Source organism: Pelobates fuscus, chromosome 6, assembly GCF_036172605.1.
Source record: "Pelobates fuscus isolate aPelFus1 chromosome 6, aPelFus1.pri, whole genome shotgun sequence".
In the NCBI taxonomy this organism is placed as follows: domain Eukaryota; kingdom Metazoa; phylum Chordata; class Amphibia; order Anura; family Pelobatidae; genus Pelobates; species Pelobates fuscus.
In genome coordinates, this window is record NC_086322.1 from 128,475,083 (window position 1) to 128,490,691 (window position 15,609).

The 15,609-nt window shown below is 36.4% G+C and overlaps 1 protein-coding gene across 2 annotated transcripts in view; it reads left to right on the forward strand.

Moving 5' to 3' along the window:
• BBS7 (Bardet-Biedl syndrome 7) overlaps positions 1-14,302 on the forward strand; it is a 29,570-nt gene extending 15,268 nt beyond the window's left edge. For both annotated transcript variants that reach the window (XM_063458244.1, XM_063458245.1), the window contains exons 12-20: positions 314-506; positions 1,174-1,248; positions 1,441-1,506; positions 2,319-2,458; positions 3,725-3,889; positions 5,078-5,187; positions 5,925-6,028; positions 7,343-7,466; positions 13,301-14,302. In XM_063458244.1, the coding sequence (XP_063314314.1) occupies positions 314-506; positions 1,174-1,248; positions 1,441-1,506; positions 2,319-2,458; positions 3,725-3,889; positions 5,078-5,187; positions 5,925-6,028; positions 7,343-7,466; positions 13,301-13,434 (1,111 nt within the window). In that variant the 3' untranslated portion in view covers positions 13,435-14,302. The remainder of the gene's footprint in view (positions 1-313; positions 507-1,173; positions 1,249-1,440; positions 1,507-2,318; positions 2,459-3,724; positions 3,890-5,077; positions 5,188-5,924; positions 6,029-7,342; positions 7,467-13,300) is intronic.
• Positions 14,303-15,609: the final 1,307 nt, after the last annotated feature.

Here is a 15,609-nt window from a genome sequence, read left to right on the forward strand (position 1 = left end):
AGATGCTGAAATCTCTGGAATTTGGAGGCCAAGGCCTCTTCCCCAGGTAAACAACGCACACACCCAGCCATCCACCTGATCTAAAAGAAAGTGTGATTCATAAGACCAGGTCTCCTTCTTCTATTGCTCCAGTTCTGACACTCTCGTCCCCATTCAGTAGTGGACAGGGGTCATCATGGATAAAGAAAACACTACACATGCAGTTATCAAGGCTCAGATAATAAAAAAAAAAAAACACCATTATAAACATATATTTTAAAGTTGAAGTTAGATATGATACAGACATTTTCTTTTCTTTGTTTTATGTTCTTAGGTCTGAATTGGAACAACTACAGTTTAAGGTTCTACAGGAACGTGAAAGGTACCAGCAGTCTTCACAGTCTTCCACTGCAGTCTCAGCTGTGCCTGTGTTTAGTGTTAATGATAAGTTTACATTGAACCGTGATGATGCCAGCTACAGCCTTATTCTCGAAGTCCAGATGGCCATTGACAATGTATTGATACAGGTTGGTGCTACCAGAAGTTAAGCTTTACTATAAAAAATATGTTTGACAATCTGATACGTCCAAATTATTAGCTAGCAGGAAAGTGGAACTGTGGTGTCTTGTTTCATGTACTTTCACACCAAGAAACTCTATTTGAATATTTTCATACCCTTCACTACTATATTATTGAATAGCGGATGTAAGTTAAAATGCAGTTTAGAGCGACATAATCAGTCTCTTGCTCCAGGCACATATTCAAGTATTCCTTCCATAGTGGCATTATAGCTGTAATGCCGTTTTACTTGCAATGTTTTAATTGTGACAGAACAACCAGCACATTCAGTATAACCTATATGTAATGTTAACATGGTTACTAAGGTGTAAACTGTTGGAAAAATGAATGTAAAGTCAGTCTCAGAATATGGGATGCAGTGGTCAGAATTGTGTGAATGACAAAAGTAATCAAGATGAGGAGAGACATATAGGGAAGCAAATGCAGAAGTTACGATTCCATCAGATTTATTCACTAGACTAGACACCGCGTTTTGGTGAGTTAAATTCAAATGGAAACATCAGTGTTGATTGAATACGTCTGCATGCGTAAATATAGCCTGATGGCTTTGTGGACATTTTCATACCTGTTCCATTAACTGCACCATGTGTTCATTTTTGGTCTTCATTTTTGCAGAGTGATGTCCCTGTGGATCTGCTAGACGTGGATAAAAATTCTGCTATTGTCAGTTTCAGCAATTGTGATACAGAGGTGAGAATATTTATTTTTGTATATTCATACTATATGTGACACAATGACTTAGGCCAAGGGTTCAATCATTAGTTCTTTGTGATTGGTTAACTTTAAAGTTAAAACTTTGCTATTATATTTTACAATTGAGTAACTTGGACAGGATAACAGTTGCATATATTATGTATGTAACATGTTCCTTTTCATTTGTAGACAAACGGTAACTTCCTTCTTGCTACCTATCGCTGCCAGGCAAACACAACTTGGATGGAATTGAAGGTAAAAAAAAAAAACAATACCTTATTTCTTTGATAATCCAGTTTGCCTTATCTGTATTACAGCTATGCATGCAAAGCAGCACTGTCACACCCCCTGCAAAATAGGTATTTCATGAAGATAGAATCTTTATGAAATATTTATATTCACTGAAATTCCAACACAGTCAAAAGATATGAGACAAAGTAGGGACTGCTTTTTATCAGCATTTTTCCTATGCCTGACACTTCTTGACAGTGTGCTGAGCTATTGCCATCTTCCTGAAAATAAAAGTAAGGTTTTCCACTAAACAGAAAATGGCAAAATTATTGTTGAAATGTAACAGAATGTTAGGTTTGTGATAATTTCATCATCATTCAACAACAGCTCATTAGCAATAAAATATCATACAATAGATTGTAATATTCTCTGATTTCTTGTGTGGCAGTTCAGATATGTGCATGCACAGACAAATTTATATTTACACAGATACCTATTATTTATTCTTGCAACATGTGTGTATATATTTGGAATTGCGTCTGCATTATAAGTACATAAACTACATTTATATATAAGTATCTTACATACATGCAACAGCAAATCTGCCATATTATTAAATAAACTGAAATAAACTTATTCCACTTTCCATTCACTGGTTTACCTTAGTAAAATAATTACATTACTTGTAAGGGAGATTTAATTGTAAGCAGTGAAAGGAAGAAGTATATTTATATTTCCAAGCACAGAAACAGACCTTTGCATTGCATGCACATTTCAAGCAAACATATTGTTGCTCCATATAAGCTGATCTGCTATGCTGTTCATTGTTTATACAGTTGCGATCCATAGAAGGACAATATGGAACCCTGCAAGCATATATAACGCCTCGAATTCAACCCAAAGCCTGCCAAATCCGCCAGTACCAAATCAAACCGCTTTCTTTACATCAAAGGACTCATGTAATTGATGAAAGCAGGTACACTACTAAGATAAAGGATATTCAATTGTGCTCTTTTTTTTTTTTTATCATTAAGGGGTGAGTTATCATAAGAATGGCCTCAAAATGAAGATTCACATCACAAAGGAAACAGAGGAGCATGTTAGAATATTGTTTTTCTTAAAGGGACACTACAGGCTTACATTGATCCCTCTTACTTCTTGCACTGTTGAAATAACGTGTAACAAATACCAAAACAAAGACATTTCTGGTTTCTATGTTCTGCAATTTTCCGAGTACAACATTGACATCTTATGTCACAAAGATTGGAGGTGGGCATATAGCTGCAGTTAAATTTACATATTTCTGCATCAATAGCTTAAAGACCATAGACTATACAATGGGTCAAATTGGTTATGATACTTGAAGTGTCCCTTTAATTAACATTTTTGGCTGGCTTTCCTGTAATTGTAATTGTAATTGTATTGTAAGCTATTTGTAGAAATTCAGTATTCAGCTCTGTATTTTGAAATCTGGAACTGGCAAACTGCAGCTTAAAATAAACTCTCCTTAAAGGGATACTATAGTGGCAGGAATACAAAGCTATATTCCTGGCACTATCACTCCCGCTGCCTCTCCTCTACCTCACGCTCTTCTCCCCCCCGCCCCCAAGTTGGTGAATAAAGGGTTAAAAATTATTACAAAATGTATTTACTTTCCTGATTCCAGCATAATGTCCCTCGGCGCTGGGTCGACGCTCCGCCCCCTTCAATGTCCCACGACAAGGGGGTGCTAATGCGCATGCCGCACTCGCGTGAGGACATCCAGCGTCTAGTAAAAAGCCACTAGAGGCTGACCGTGCTTCAATGTAAACATTGCAGTTTCTCTGGAACTGCAATGTTTAACATTGCAGCACTTGGTGCAATAGGGACCCTGCACCCAGACACTTCAATAAGCTGAAGTGGGCTGGGTGCCTACAGTGTCCCTTTAATAAACTTTCACACTATAATAAAAGGCATAGCAACCATTAACACTTCATTAAAGCTGTTGATTCAAGTTGGAATATGAATTACGTGGACAAATTATGAATAGTGATTGTGTTAACCGTGGGAATTAATTAAGGTTATAGGTCCAGTAAAGGCACCCAGACTACTTCATGTCACTACTACTTCAATAATACATTTAAGATTAAATAATTTAACACTGTGTTTAAAAAGGATATGGTTAACACAGCACTAGGTATAAACGCCTAACTGTCATTATGAAATTGTGAGGGACAACTGATGATTAACCTTATCATTTCAGACCCATGAACACTCTGAGCCTCACTGGCCAGTTCAGCTTTGCTGAAATACATTCCTGGGTGGTATTTTGCCTGCCCGAAGTTCCAGAGAAAACTCCAGTGGGAGAGAACATAACTTTTTATTTTCAGAATACATTCCTGGATACACAACTCGAGTGCTCCTACAGGTAAATATTTCCAGTGTGTGTCAAGGAATAATTTAGTGAGATGAAAAGGGACACAATTCTAGTGGGTAACCTAGGCTGTCTAATAGTTAATAGAATCAACTACTGTCATGTTACACCAGCCACTGACTAACAGAAGGTTAATATGGTTCAACTAAGTAAAAGGAGAAAGCCTACTGTTTCCTAACAGACATGTATACAACTGGACTGAACATCACCCTGAGGCTTTTTCACCTTATGTTCTAATCAACGGTTCTTCTGGCACCATCACCACTCTATTGTGCTGCAGTGGTTATGGTGTTTGCAGTGTTCCTTTAAATAAAACCTGTGTGCTGTGAAAGTTAGGAGGTAGCAGTTGTCATAGTATGTACTACAAGGCATTTCCCTCTAGTGTCTTTCAGGTTACAATTTTATACAACAGTTCTCATTGGTGCCAAGTAAGCAAATATAATGTTGTGATGTCTAAAGCATAACTTTTATTAAGATAAGATCCTAAAATTTGTCAATACATAATGAAAGAAAGGGGTTAAAAATGTAATTGAAAATACTATCAATGTCCTGAAGGAGGCAGTCTGTAGTCTATAACAATTAGCTACAGTCTAACTAATTTATTTCTAACGTTGGCTAGAAAAGAAGTAATGCTCATCTGAATCCTATAGGGGTCACTGCAGTCAATATTGACTAATGCTAACTTCCAAATAATAGGATAATGCAATTATAGAGAGAGAAATGTGTAGCGACGATATTGTACTTACATAAGTCTCTGAAAAAAGTATTGGTTAGTGAGTCAAGTTAGACCCCTATCGTTGCTACATATTTATCTCTGTCTCTGTTTGCATTTTGCTATTATTTGGAAGATATCATTAGTCAGTATTGACTGCAATGACCCTTATAGGTTTAAGTCAGATGAGAGACTAAGACATTGAATTCTAGCTTGATAATGTCTGTGTTGATCCACTCCAATTTATATCATTTGTCAACAACTGTCTAATTATCAGTTTGCTTTTACTATCTTAGATTAAAATTCCGTTTACCCCCCAAAAAACAATATAAATGGATTTGTTTTGTTTCTATCATTATGGCAGTCGCTGAGCTTAGTATAACAACATAAAACAATCATACTTACCCATAGGATTGCAAAATATAAAGGCAATACTGTAAACAATTAATTCTTCTTGTTTTTATTTTCAGAAAAGGAGAAGGCATTTTTAAATCTGACAATATCTCTACAATCTCCATATTGAAAGATGTACTCTCTAAAGAAGCCACTAAAAGGAAGATTAACCTCAATATATCTTATGGTAACAACATTTTGTTTATTTATTTTTTAATTCTGGTTTTGTTTGAATTATGGGGAATTATACAATAAACACAATTACTTGAATTGCACATTAGATATTGACTATCAGAAATGATGGGGCATTTTCAGGCCCCACGTCTAATGTGCAGGCTAGGTTACTGTTTGTTATGCTATGTGCTTTTTTTTGTTTTTTAAGCTAACTCTTCCATCCATATACATACACCTTGGGTCAGACACTGTTTGAAATCCTCTATATAGTCTCTATGCTCCCTATACTTCTTCACTCCCTGCACAGCACAGTGACATCATTAGACAGACTGTCAATTTAACCCCTTAATGACCAAACTTCTGGAATAAAAGGGAATCATGACGTGTCACACATGTCATGTGTCCTTAAGGGGTTAAAGCACTGTCTGACCCAAGGTATATGTATATGGCTGAATGATCCTAAAGTTAGGGATGAGTTTTTTCTACTTTTTATTTCCGTATACTTCATTCAACAAAGAATCCATTTCCTTTCAAAACTTGACGAAAGGATCTTTATATTACAAGATAATGAGGTGACAGTTCTCCTTTAAAAGCATTGGTTAGAAATATGTGGTACTTAGTTGAATGTACCTCTTGTTATTACTATTTTAGTCTCTTTTGAGTAGAGCTGAAACAAGGCTAAAATTGGGTTTATTCAGCTGTGATCTCTAATCCTAGTCAATATAGCTAATTGTTTTGTAATCTGACTAGACATTACAGAAGAATCTGTCGGCCACACACTGAAAATGATTCACCCAAAGCTAGAGTATCAGCTACTCTTGGCAAAAAAAGTTCATTTAATTGATGCCCTCAAGGTATGTGAATAATGCTTAATATTTATACTATTTTTACTTTATTCAATATATTAACTAATTGTGTGCTGTGTTAAATGGTTTTAATTGGTTTGGCAATTAGTTTTTGTTTGTTTGTTTGTTTTTTAAAGAAACTTCGATCTATTTGTTTTGGAACCAGTACATGATGCATGATGGACTCCCTGTATAACATCCATTCTTTAAATTACTTTTTTAAAACCTGGTTAATATGCATGCCCACAAATTCCATGTATAGTACCGGAATGTACCTTCTACAACAGTAATAGTTTATTTGTTATAGCTTGATTCACTGGTATTATGTAACAAATGTTTAAGGGGTAATTCACCCTTTTTTATATGACGGAAAGACGCTAATCACTAGCACTGCTGATCAAAGTTCCAGTCAGTGAAGTAGGACAGTCCAGTGGATGGCTCTCAACACATATGCATGTAGCAGGGGTTTCTGCATTTTTATGGCAGGTTTGTTCTTCTTTACAGACATTATGGAATCCTTTCTAACAGGTTAGTGTACTAATGCCTGGGAAACGGCTGGATCTAGAAATATAACACTCCAAGCACCACAACCACTTTAGTGCGTTTTTGTGGTTATGGTGCCAGGAGTGGCCTGGCGTCCCTCCATAGTAAGTAGTCAAACCGATTAGTAAATGTTTGACTTCTTACTTGGAGTCTACTGACCATTGTTTCCCACCTTCATGGCTTCCACTGGAGAGACAGAACTCCTAAGGTAGAGCTTCTGTTAACAGTCCTGAGCTACGCCCTTTGGTGCAGGGCTAGCTCATTGGCTGAGAGCATCAGATGACTACTCTTGGCCAGTGTGCTACGCCCAGCAGCAACAGGGCTTTGCTCAGAGAGGGAGCTTCTGGTTCTCATTCAGTAGTATTAGCGGCAGGGAGTTTCACCTGGTAGGCCCCAGGTAAGAAGTCAAATCGTATTAGAACAGTTTCACTATAGTGTGCTGTAGTGTTTATGGTGATTGGAGAGTTCATTTAATGAAACTAGTCTTTCACTAGGATAATCATGCTCCGCTCTGCAAGCAAGTAATCAGCTGGTTGTGGTTATATCCTACAGAATTGTTAGATAGGGCCACAGATGCTCTAATTCTTATTGTCTTTTCTAATCATTTACTTAAAAATGGTTGGACATATTAGGAATTGAAAGCATGTCAATTATAATATCTGACTAAATTCAGATTTACAAAAGCCGCATCTGTGCAGAAATCCATTAGAAGCAGTTCTACCATAATGTTTGAAGGAAAATAATGATTTACAGCATGTTATTTGTTACATTTGTGTTAAGGAGCTGCAGATCCATGAGGGGAACACGGACTTCCTGATCCCAGAATACCGTGCTATTTTAGAAGATGCAGAAAAGCTGCAGGAGGAATATAAGAAGCAACCTGCACATCTTGAAAGACTTTATGGTAGGGATTTCTGGTCTGTTTTTTGAGAACAAGTAATGTGATATAATCAGTGTCATAGTAACCATGGTTAGCTTGGAATTACCAGGCCAGTGATGTGTTGCTGGGCAGGCATAGTCCATCATTATTGTGCAAATCGTTCTGTGATAAAAGGCGCTTAGATTAAATAGATTGCAGTACAATACACAACGAAGTGGTAGCAGCTCACACACCAAAAGTAGGAACTCTCCAACCTACTAACAATCAAATGTGTACAGAAAAACGCTATTGTACAAATGCATGCCAAATAGTGCAGAATGTGGAGCATTATACAAGCTTGAGTATATTGATTTTATTGTTTTAAAGCTAAAGCTACAATAAATGTTATATTTTTTATTCAAGTGGACTAGTGATAGATTTATTCTGCTTCAAAGAAGGGCTGTGTCACTCTATATTTGACACTACATCTGCAAACTTGGAGCCCAGTTATAGGCTCCTGACAAGGTGAGAAGCCAATTGTTATCCATATCTGACAACCCATTATACCAAGTATTTCTGCACCAGGGTTAGCATTGTCTCCCTGTTTCCTTTGTTTTTGTCTCCCTCTTGAGGTTTTCTACCTATCATGGATGTATAAGGACCTCCCTATTATCCACCTATACCTCCTGAGAATTCCAGGAGTAAGTGCTTATTTTATTGTTAAAGCGCTCCACATTCTGCACTATTTGGCATGCATTTGTACAATAGCGTTTTTCTGTACACATTTGATTGTTAGTAGGTTGGAGAGTTCCTACTTTTGGTGTGTGAGCTGCTACCACTTCGTTGTGTATTGTACTGCAATCTATTTAATCTAAGCGCCTTTTATCACAGAACGATCACTTTATTTTACTACATAGTCCATCATTACTTAGATCCTAATCACTTGAAGAGTGGTAACTAAAAGAAATAAAAGGCATGGCAATATAATTAAACATACTCCGACATCTACAGTGATCTTGGTAGGGCTTAGTGCTTCTACTTGAAGGTCCACACTGGAATATTTCCTTTGCAGCATGGACCCAATCACAGAGCTCTTCACTACTGTTCAAGAAAGTACTGAGTGAAAACACTGGAGATGGAGACAGATCTCCCAAACAGTGAATTGCATCAGTATGGCTGTCCTGAGCATAGTATCAAAATGGTTATAGTCAAAATATTAGTCAGTAATAATCAAAGGCAGGCAGATTAGGATCATAGGCAATATTTGCACAAAAAGGTGGAAATTACAAAAAGTAATTTATCACTTTACAGTCGAAACTGTTTGGATGCTGCCTCAAAGCCCCTTCTACATAACAAACTCTACATTATGTAAATATAAACACAAAGACATATGTATTATGTAAATTAACATTATCTGGTAAAATAAAATGTTTAACTTCTTTCCTTAGTATAATGGCAGTACATGTTCTTACCGTGGAACAAGTAGCCTCTGCCTAAAAATAAAAACAGTTTAGAAAATAGAGAAAAGATCCAGACTCTAGGCTTTAAAAAGATACTATAGTAGAAAAGCTGCCACTCATAATAGGCACACCCCAGAGAAGCCTATAAACAAATAGGAAGTAGAGAAGGGGAGAGTGTCAGTCTCCCCTAATGAGGGCGCTAATCACTAAAGTAAAAGCAAAATTGAAAGTGTAAAAAATACAAATTTATTATACAATAAATGTAAAAAATCATAAAAATCGAGCAGTGCAATTCCAAGACCAATTTGTTAAACACCAACTGCTAGCACACAAGAAAAAGGATGATGGAACGTTTCCAAATAGCCCTAGGTCGCGACTCTGAGGGCTAGGTATACTTGCGGCTTTCTAGTGGTAGAATGAACGGTCTCTGGACTGCTTTGAAGTAAAAAGGTACAGGCTCAACGCGTTTCGTCCCGCGTCTTTCGGGACTTCCTCAAGAGCTGCGGATGCCCATCCGCAGCTCTTGAGGAAGTCCCGAAAGACGCGGGACGAAACGCGTTGAGCCTGTACCTTTTTACTTCAAAGCAGTCCAGAGACCGTTCATTCTACCACTAGAAAGCCGCAAGTATACCTAGCCCTCAGAGTCGCGACCTAGGGCTATTTGGAAACGTTCCATCATCCTTTTTCTTGTGTGCTAGCAGTTGGTGTTTAACAAATTGGTCTTGGAATTGCACTGCTCGATTTTTATGATTTTTTACATTTATTGTATAATAAATTTGTATTTTTTACACTTTCAATTTTGCTTTTACTTTAGTGATTAGCGCCCTCATTAGGGGAGACTGACACTCTCCCCTTCTCTACTTCCTAAAAACAGTTTAGTATTGCTCCCTTGTATATTAAAAGATGCCCCCTGTGCTCTGCAGGTCAGTTATAGCAAGAAAAAATACACAAGACCGAAATATATTTGTTAAAGTAAAAAATTATTACACAATTGGAAGGGTATTCTGTTCTGCTGCTATACTAAGAAATAAAGAATTTATGGTAAGTAACATTTGTGTTTCTCCTGTCCTATAGCTGTAGTACATTAGGGATGTAACAAGATCCAAACAAAATGTAGGGTCAGATCAAGTAACCACAGCTTGTAACAACTTATTCCCGAAAGATGTCTAGCCTGTAATGGCGGATGAAAGTGTAGAAATACCAAGTGGTAGAGAATTTATAAAGAGGCTTGTCATATGGGCTGATGTCAAATATTGTGTTTACGAGACTGTTCTTTTGAATTTTGGCTTCTGCGCAAGCCGCACAGTTGTATTGCTCTTGCTATGCCTATCGTGTGCAAAAATAAAGAATTAAAAAAAAAAAAGTGTAGAAATACAACCATGTTGCTGCCTGCAAATGTCGGCCCAAGAAGTAGCTATAGCTCAGGTATAATGAGCTGTTATGCCTGTTGGAAGTGGTTTGCCTTTTATCTTGTACGCCATACTGATAGTGTCCTTAAGCCATCAAGCAATAGTTTGTTTAATAGCTTCCCAGCCTTTGTGAAACCGCATAAAGTTAATTAAGAGATGATTTGAATTTCTGAAAAAGGGGCATCTTTGTATATAAATTTATAATGTTCTTTTAACATCCAAGTGGTGCAGCCAAGATTCTTTTGTAGGAGATGTTGACTGACATTGCGATGGTAAAACAATGGATTGTCCAAAATTGGAGAGAAATTTAGGTTAAAAAAGATTGTTTTGGGTGTAGAACCACTTTATCCTGATGAAAGGTACTCCGGAGGAGAAGATAATGCTTGAATTTCGACGATTCATTTAACAGAAGAGATTGCTGTTAGAAATGCCGTTTTGAAAGATAACATTCTAGATAGCAAGTGTCTTCCATTGGTTCAAATGGAGCATCACAAACTGCATCAAGAATCAAAGATAGATCCCATGTAGGAAAAAATTATTTTCTTGGAGATTGTAATTGCCAGATGGCTTATAGAATATTTATATCAAAATAGCTATCAGATCTATTAAAGGAAACCCGAATCTTTCAGTAATTTCTCTGAATATTTCTCTGCTTAAGGACCAATCTGTTTGCTTCTATTATGATCTGCTGAGATTGTTTGCAATTGTATTGTTTATACCTCCGATGTATGTCGCAAAGATGTCTTCTAAATTATGTTCTGCCTATTCGATAATTACAGAGTAAAGTACTGACAAACTTCTCATTTCTGTGCCTCCTCGTCTGTTTAAATAAGTTAATGTGATGAGGTTGTATGATTGAATTCTTACTGCGTGACCTCTGTTGTAATCCTGAAAGATCAGAAGTGCTTTCTGTACTGCCTTCATTTCTCTGAAATTTGAAAATTGCTTTCAGTTTTGGTGACTCCAGGAAACTTGATGCATAAGGGTATGAGATAGAAAATTTGAGTGGATCCATCAGTCTAGTTCCTTTAAGACATGTTCTGGAATGATGATTATCATCTCTAAGTCTTCCTGTTTTTTGTTTCAACCCTGTAAAATTTTCCACTGTAACGGTCTTATCCTAGTTGTGGCCCATTTTACTGCTGGAATTAAAGCAGTCAGATTTCCCTGAATAATCAAAGCCTTTTGGATAGTACATTCTGGATTTCTTTGTATACTTGAGATTCCCCTTCTCATCTGATCTTTGTTACCTTTTTTTCTTTCATTCATTCAAAGCTGTTTATTGAGCATTTCAAAAGTGAGCTAATACAAGCGTGAAAGATACATCAAGCAAACCGGACACACAGGTCCTAACAGCAATATCAATGCAATCAAATTATTCAGTGGTATTCATCTATGCAGATTTCCATAATGCAGGCCAGATATTGGCTAAGCGTTCATCGTAACTTTATTTTGGCCTAGACTGTACCATGACTGGCTCTTTGCATCAGTAGGCCGGTTTATTACTCACAGTCCTTAATTTTTTGTTACATTTTGACGCGGAATGCGGAGACAGAGATAAGCAATCCATTTCTAGCCCCAGAAAGTGGATATTTGTAGATGGAATGAGATTGTATTTCTTCCAGTTTATCATCCACACATGTTCTTTAAGAATCTGAAGTGTAATTTAAATGTTTTTCTTTAGATTTGATTTTGACAAAGTATGGTACAACAGTTACACCTTTTTTTTTTTTTAAAGAGATGCTGCTATAGGAATGAGACTGTTTGTTTGTTTGTGAAAATATTTGTCTGGAAGACCAAGTGGTGAAGACCCGGTCACATATGGGGGAAGTGGGAGAAGAAACCATCTGATAAAATTAATAAATTATCTCATCAAAATGGTTGTAAAAAAAAATATGACCTTGAGAACAGGTAATAATAAGCTCGGTCAGCTTAATTGAGAGATTTAAGCAGTATCCAGCTGAACCCCAACATTTGTTTACATTTCCACATCTCTCATTTGCAGCAGCTTTGAGCATAGAAGAGGAAGTAATTGTGAGCTGCTCATTGCGGCAGAGATTTTTCAGTCAAGCAGACAAGGAGGAAGCACTCTCCAAAACAGCCGGGAACAAAGCATAAACTGGCCGAATAAAGATAAAAAGGAGGCAAAATGGCCTTAAGGTCGCCTCTAACAATATGCCTCAGCAAACTTCTTACCAAGAGAAGACTGCCCACCTCACTATCCCAGTCTGGACAGGAAAAAAAGACAGGGGACCTTAGAGGGGAGGGGGCTGTTATTGAGTCTGTTACTTAATCAATTAATTATTCCTGTCCTGCCAGTTGGGGAGGAGCTTTACCGATAAGTGTTGCTGCCATGTTTAGCCAGGAATTGTGTTTTATCGTATGATTCTATATTCTTTCTACTCCACTTATATAACCTACAATAGGCTCTATTGTATATAATATAGAACGGGCTCTATCTGTCTGTGATATATGAAACTAGTATGCTTCTGCTATATTGTTGGCATCTACATTGTTTCTGCTGCATGAATCTTATGCCGACAAAAATAAAGAATGAAAAATATAATATTTAATAACTTAAGGTGATACAGGCAACACATAAATAATACACCTCTGGGGTTAAGGGATTTAGAATTGCTATTGGTTACTAGGGTTACTCAAAAAATATACACTCCAGTAACACAATACTGATGTGCTACAGCATCAACCAATAGATGGAGACAGAAAAAAAAGAAAAAGTCACAGGGAATGCTCTGAACAACCAATAGGTGGTGTTAAAATTTTTACAACGCATTAAATTAAATTGCTGGATAAATCAGTAGCATCCAATTCAACCCAAGTGTACTGATGACCACAATCAAATGTCTGATAACATGTAGAGAGTGTCAAAGATGTGCCTTTTCCACCGTTTTGTGTTAGAGCACCCATGAATATGAGTGGCATTCCATGTAATATCTATTGTATGGATTGATGGCAATATTATTATTTCCTTATTATTAATGTTTTTCAGGCATGATAACAGATCTTTTCATTGACAAATTCAAATTCAAAGGAACAAATGTGAAAACAAAAGTACCTCTTTTGTTGGAGATTTTGGACAACTATGACCAGGCTGCATTGATGAAGTTTTTCGATACTGCATGAAATCATTTGGATTGCACTAGAGTACTGTAAACAAAAGCAGTCATGTACAGTATTTATTTTATCCTATTTTGTGCTCAGTAGGCCGTCTGTGCCTTGTGAGATGTTTATGTATCTTTGGCAACAATCGGTTTAAAAGCTTTCTATTATTATTATTATAATAGGCATTTGTTGTAGCGCCAACTTATTCCACAGCACTTTACAATATTATTAAGGGAAAAATTTTACAATAAATGAGACAATTACAAAATGTTGCAGGAACAATAGGTTGATGCTCAAACGAGCTGACAATTTATGTTCAGGCATTGGCATTTCCACAATTTGTTGAAGGCTGAGGATAAGGGGGGTTATCTAAAGTTATTAATTTCCACCTGTAAGATGATACATTTGAACAGTGTATTTCCTATGTTAGGAGAACTGCTTTAGTTTTGATGGTTTGTACATGTAATTAAAATAAATTAGCAAAATAAAGAGTTAAAAACAGATCTACCTTACAATGCTTTGATGTGTATAACACTTCTTGTTTCTAACAATAGAGGTATTTAAAGAATTGTTAATGTACTTTATTATCTAGAATGTAAAATCTAGCACGTTTGTATTTGTTAAGAGCCTGTTGAGTTTTCAGAGAGAACAATAAAATGAATTATTTTGATTACATAGTAATAGTAATTGATACTCTGTAATGATTTTGGCACTTTCTGTGTTGCAATCTGTAATCCTTTTGTGAAAAGAGAATTAGTTGGATCAACTAAAATGTATATTTAGACATTTTTACCGGTAACTATAACACTAGTTGGCAGGGTTCTCCCCCCTCCCACCCTCACCAAATCTGATTTTTGTTTTTAGCCATCAAATGCATTAAAGAAAAAAATATTTCTCAAAAAAATAAACAAAACAATATTCCAGAGGCTTAATTGTGTTTCTTGCTTTACGTTGGTATTTATAATAGACATGTCTTACTTGACTTTGGGTTTTAACAACCTTTGTGCAGTTCTTTTCACACACCTCATCACTTTATTGGGACTCAGTCATCCACAAAATATGTAGAGATAAAGTTTAAAGATAAAGTGATTTAGGTACACAAATATAACCTATGCAATGTGGTGGCAAAACTGCCAACAACTAAACAATGCCATGGGTTAAAAGATATATTTACCAGAATGTTAGTTCTACTACAAAAATTGTAACAAACTCATCCATAGTTGTGTACATCTTTGTAAATCACATTTAGTTGAGTTAGGTACCTAAAGATTCAAATTATGTCTAATTGCTAAATTAATATGAATAATCATTTAATGACCATTCGACTAGCACAATTTATACATTAAAAAGGGACCGTGTTGCATTTGGCACAACATTGTCCCTTTGAACACAGACAGCATAGCCTGTGTAGAACAAACCCAAACATGTTAGCTGCAATAGTCCTTGGGTGAAATTTTATACTATGTCAATGTGGAAAATATACTTCCTATCCCACTTTTTTTATTGCCAACGGGTCATGAGCACCCCAATTTCAGTGGTTTTCAGCCTATATAGGTCAATAGAAGACAAAAGGGGTCCAATTTCTAGATTCCCTCTGGTAACATTCAGTTCTGAAGGCCCTAACACTTTTATATTTACATTTAAATGTTTATGTGGGAAGTAATGTTTGGCCACCAGCTCTGCACCTGTTTTTTTGGTTTGTTTGTTTTTTAATTACTTTATTTTTTGTTCCCTGCTGTAAATTCCTCTTTGATCCCAGAGTAGCACATTACCTATATTAATCTATTTTAGCACAGTTGCATTGTGTAGTCAATCAATAATTTCAACTGTGCCTAAATGGTAGTCAACACATGTAAACATAAATGTCCTGCCAATTGCCCCTCAGTCTTGCCTTGACACACAAAGTCTCCAGCCCTGTGTTTGACATATTTGTTTCCTCACTCGTATCAGATAACAATGCAACCTTGCAAATATATGTCTGCATGAATACAAACACACACAAAACCTAAAGTCGTATGGCATAGTAATTACTTTTTCAGCTTTTTTTCCACAAAGTTTAACAGGAAATTGCATTGCATAGAAATCGGTAGTTGCTAAGGAGCCCACTGGGTTCTTCTGACAAATAGGAAATAACAAGCAGCCACTGCTCCCTCACAAAATGTTCTAATTGTATTCAATTATAAAACAATTAGTGAT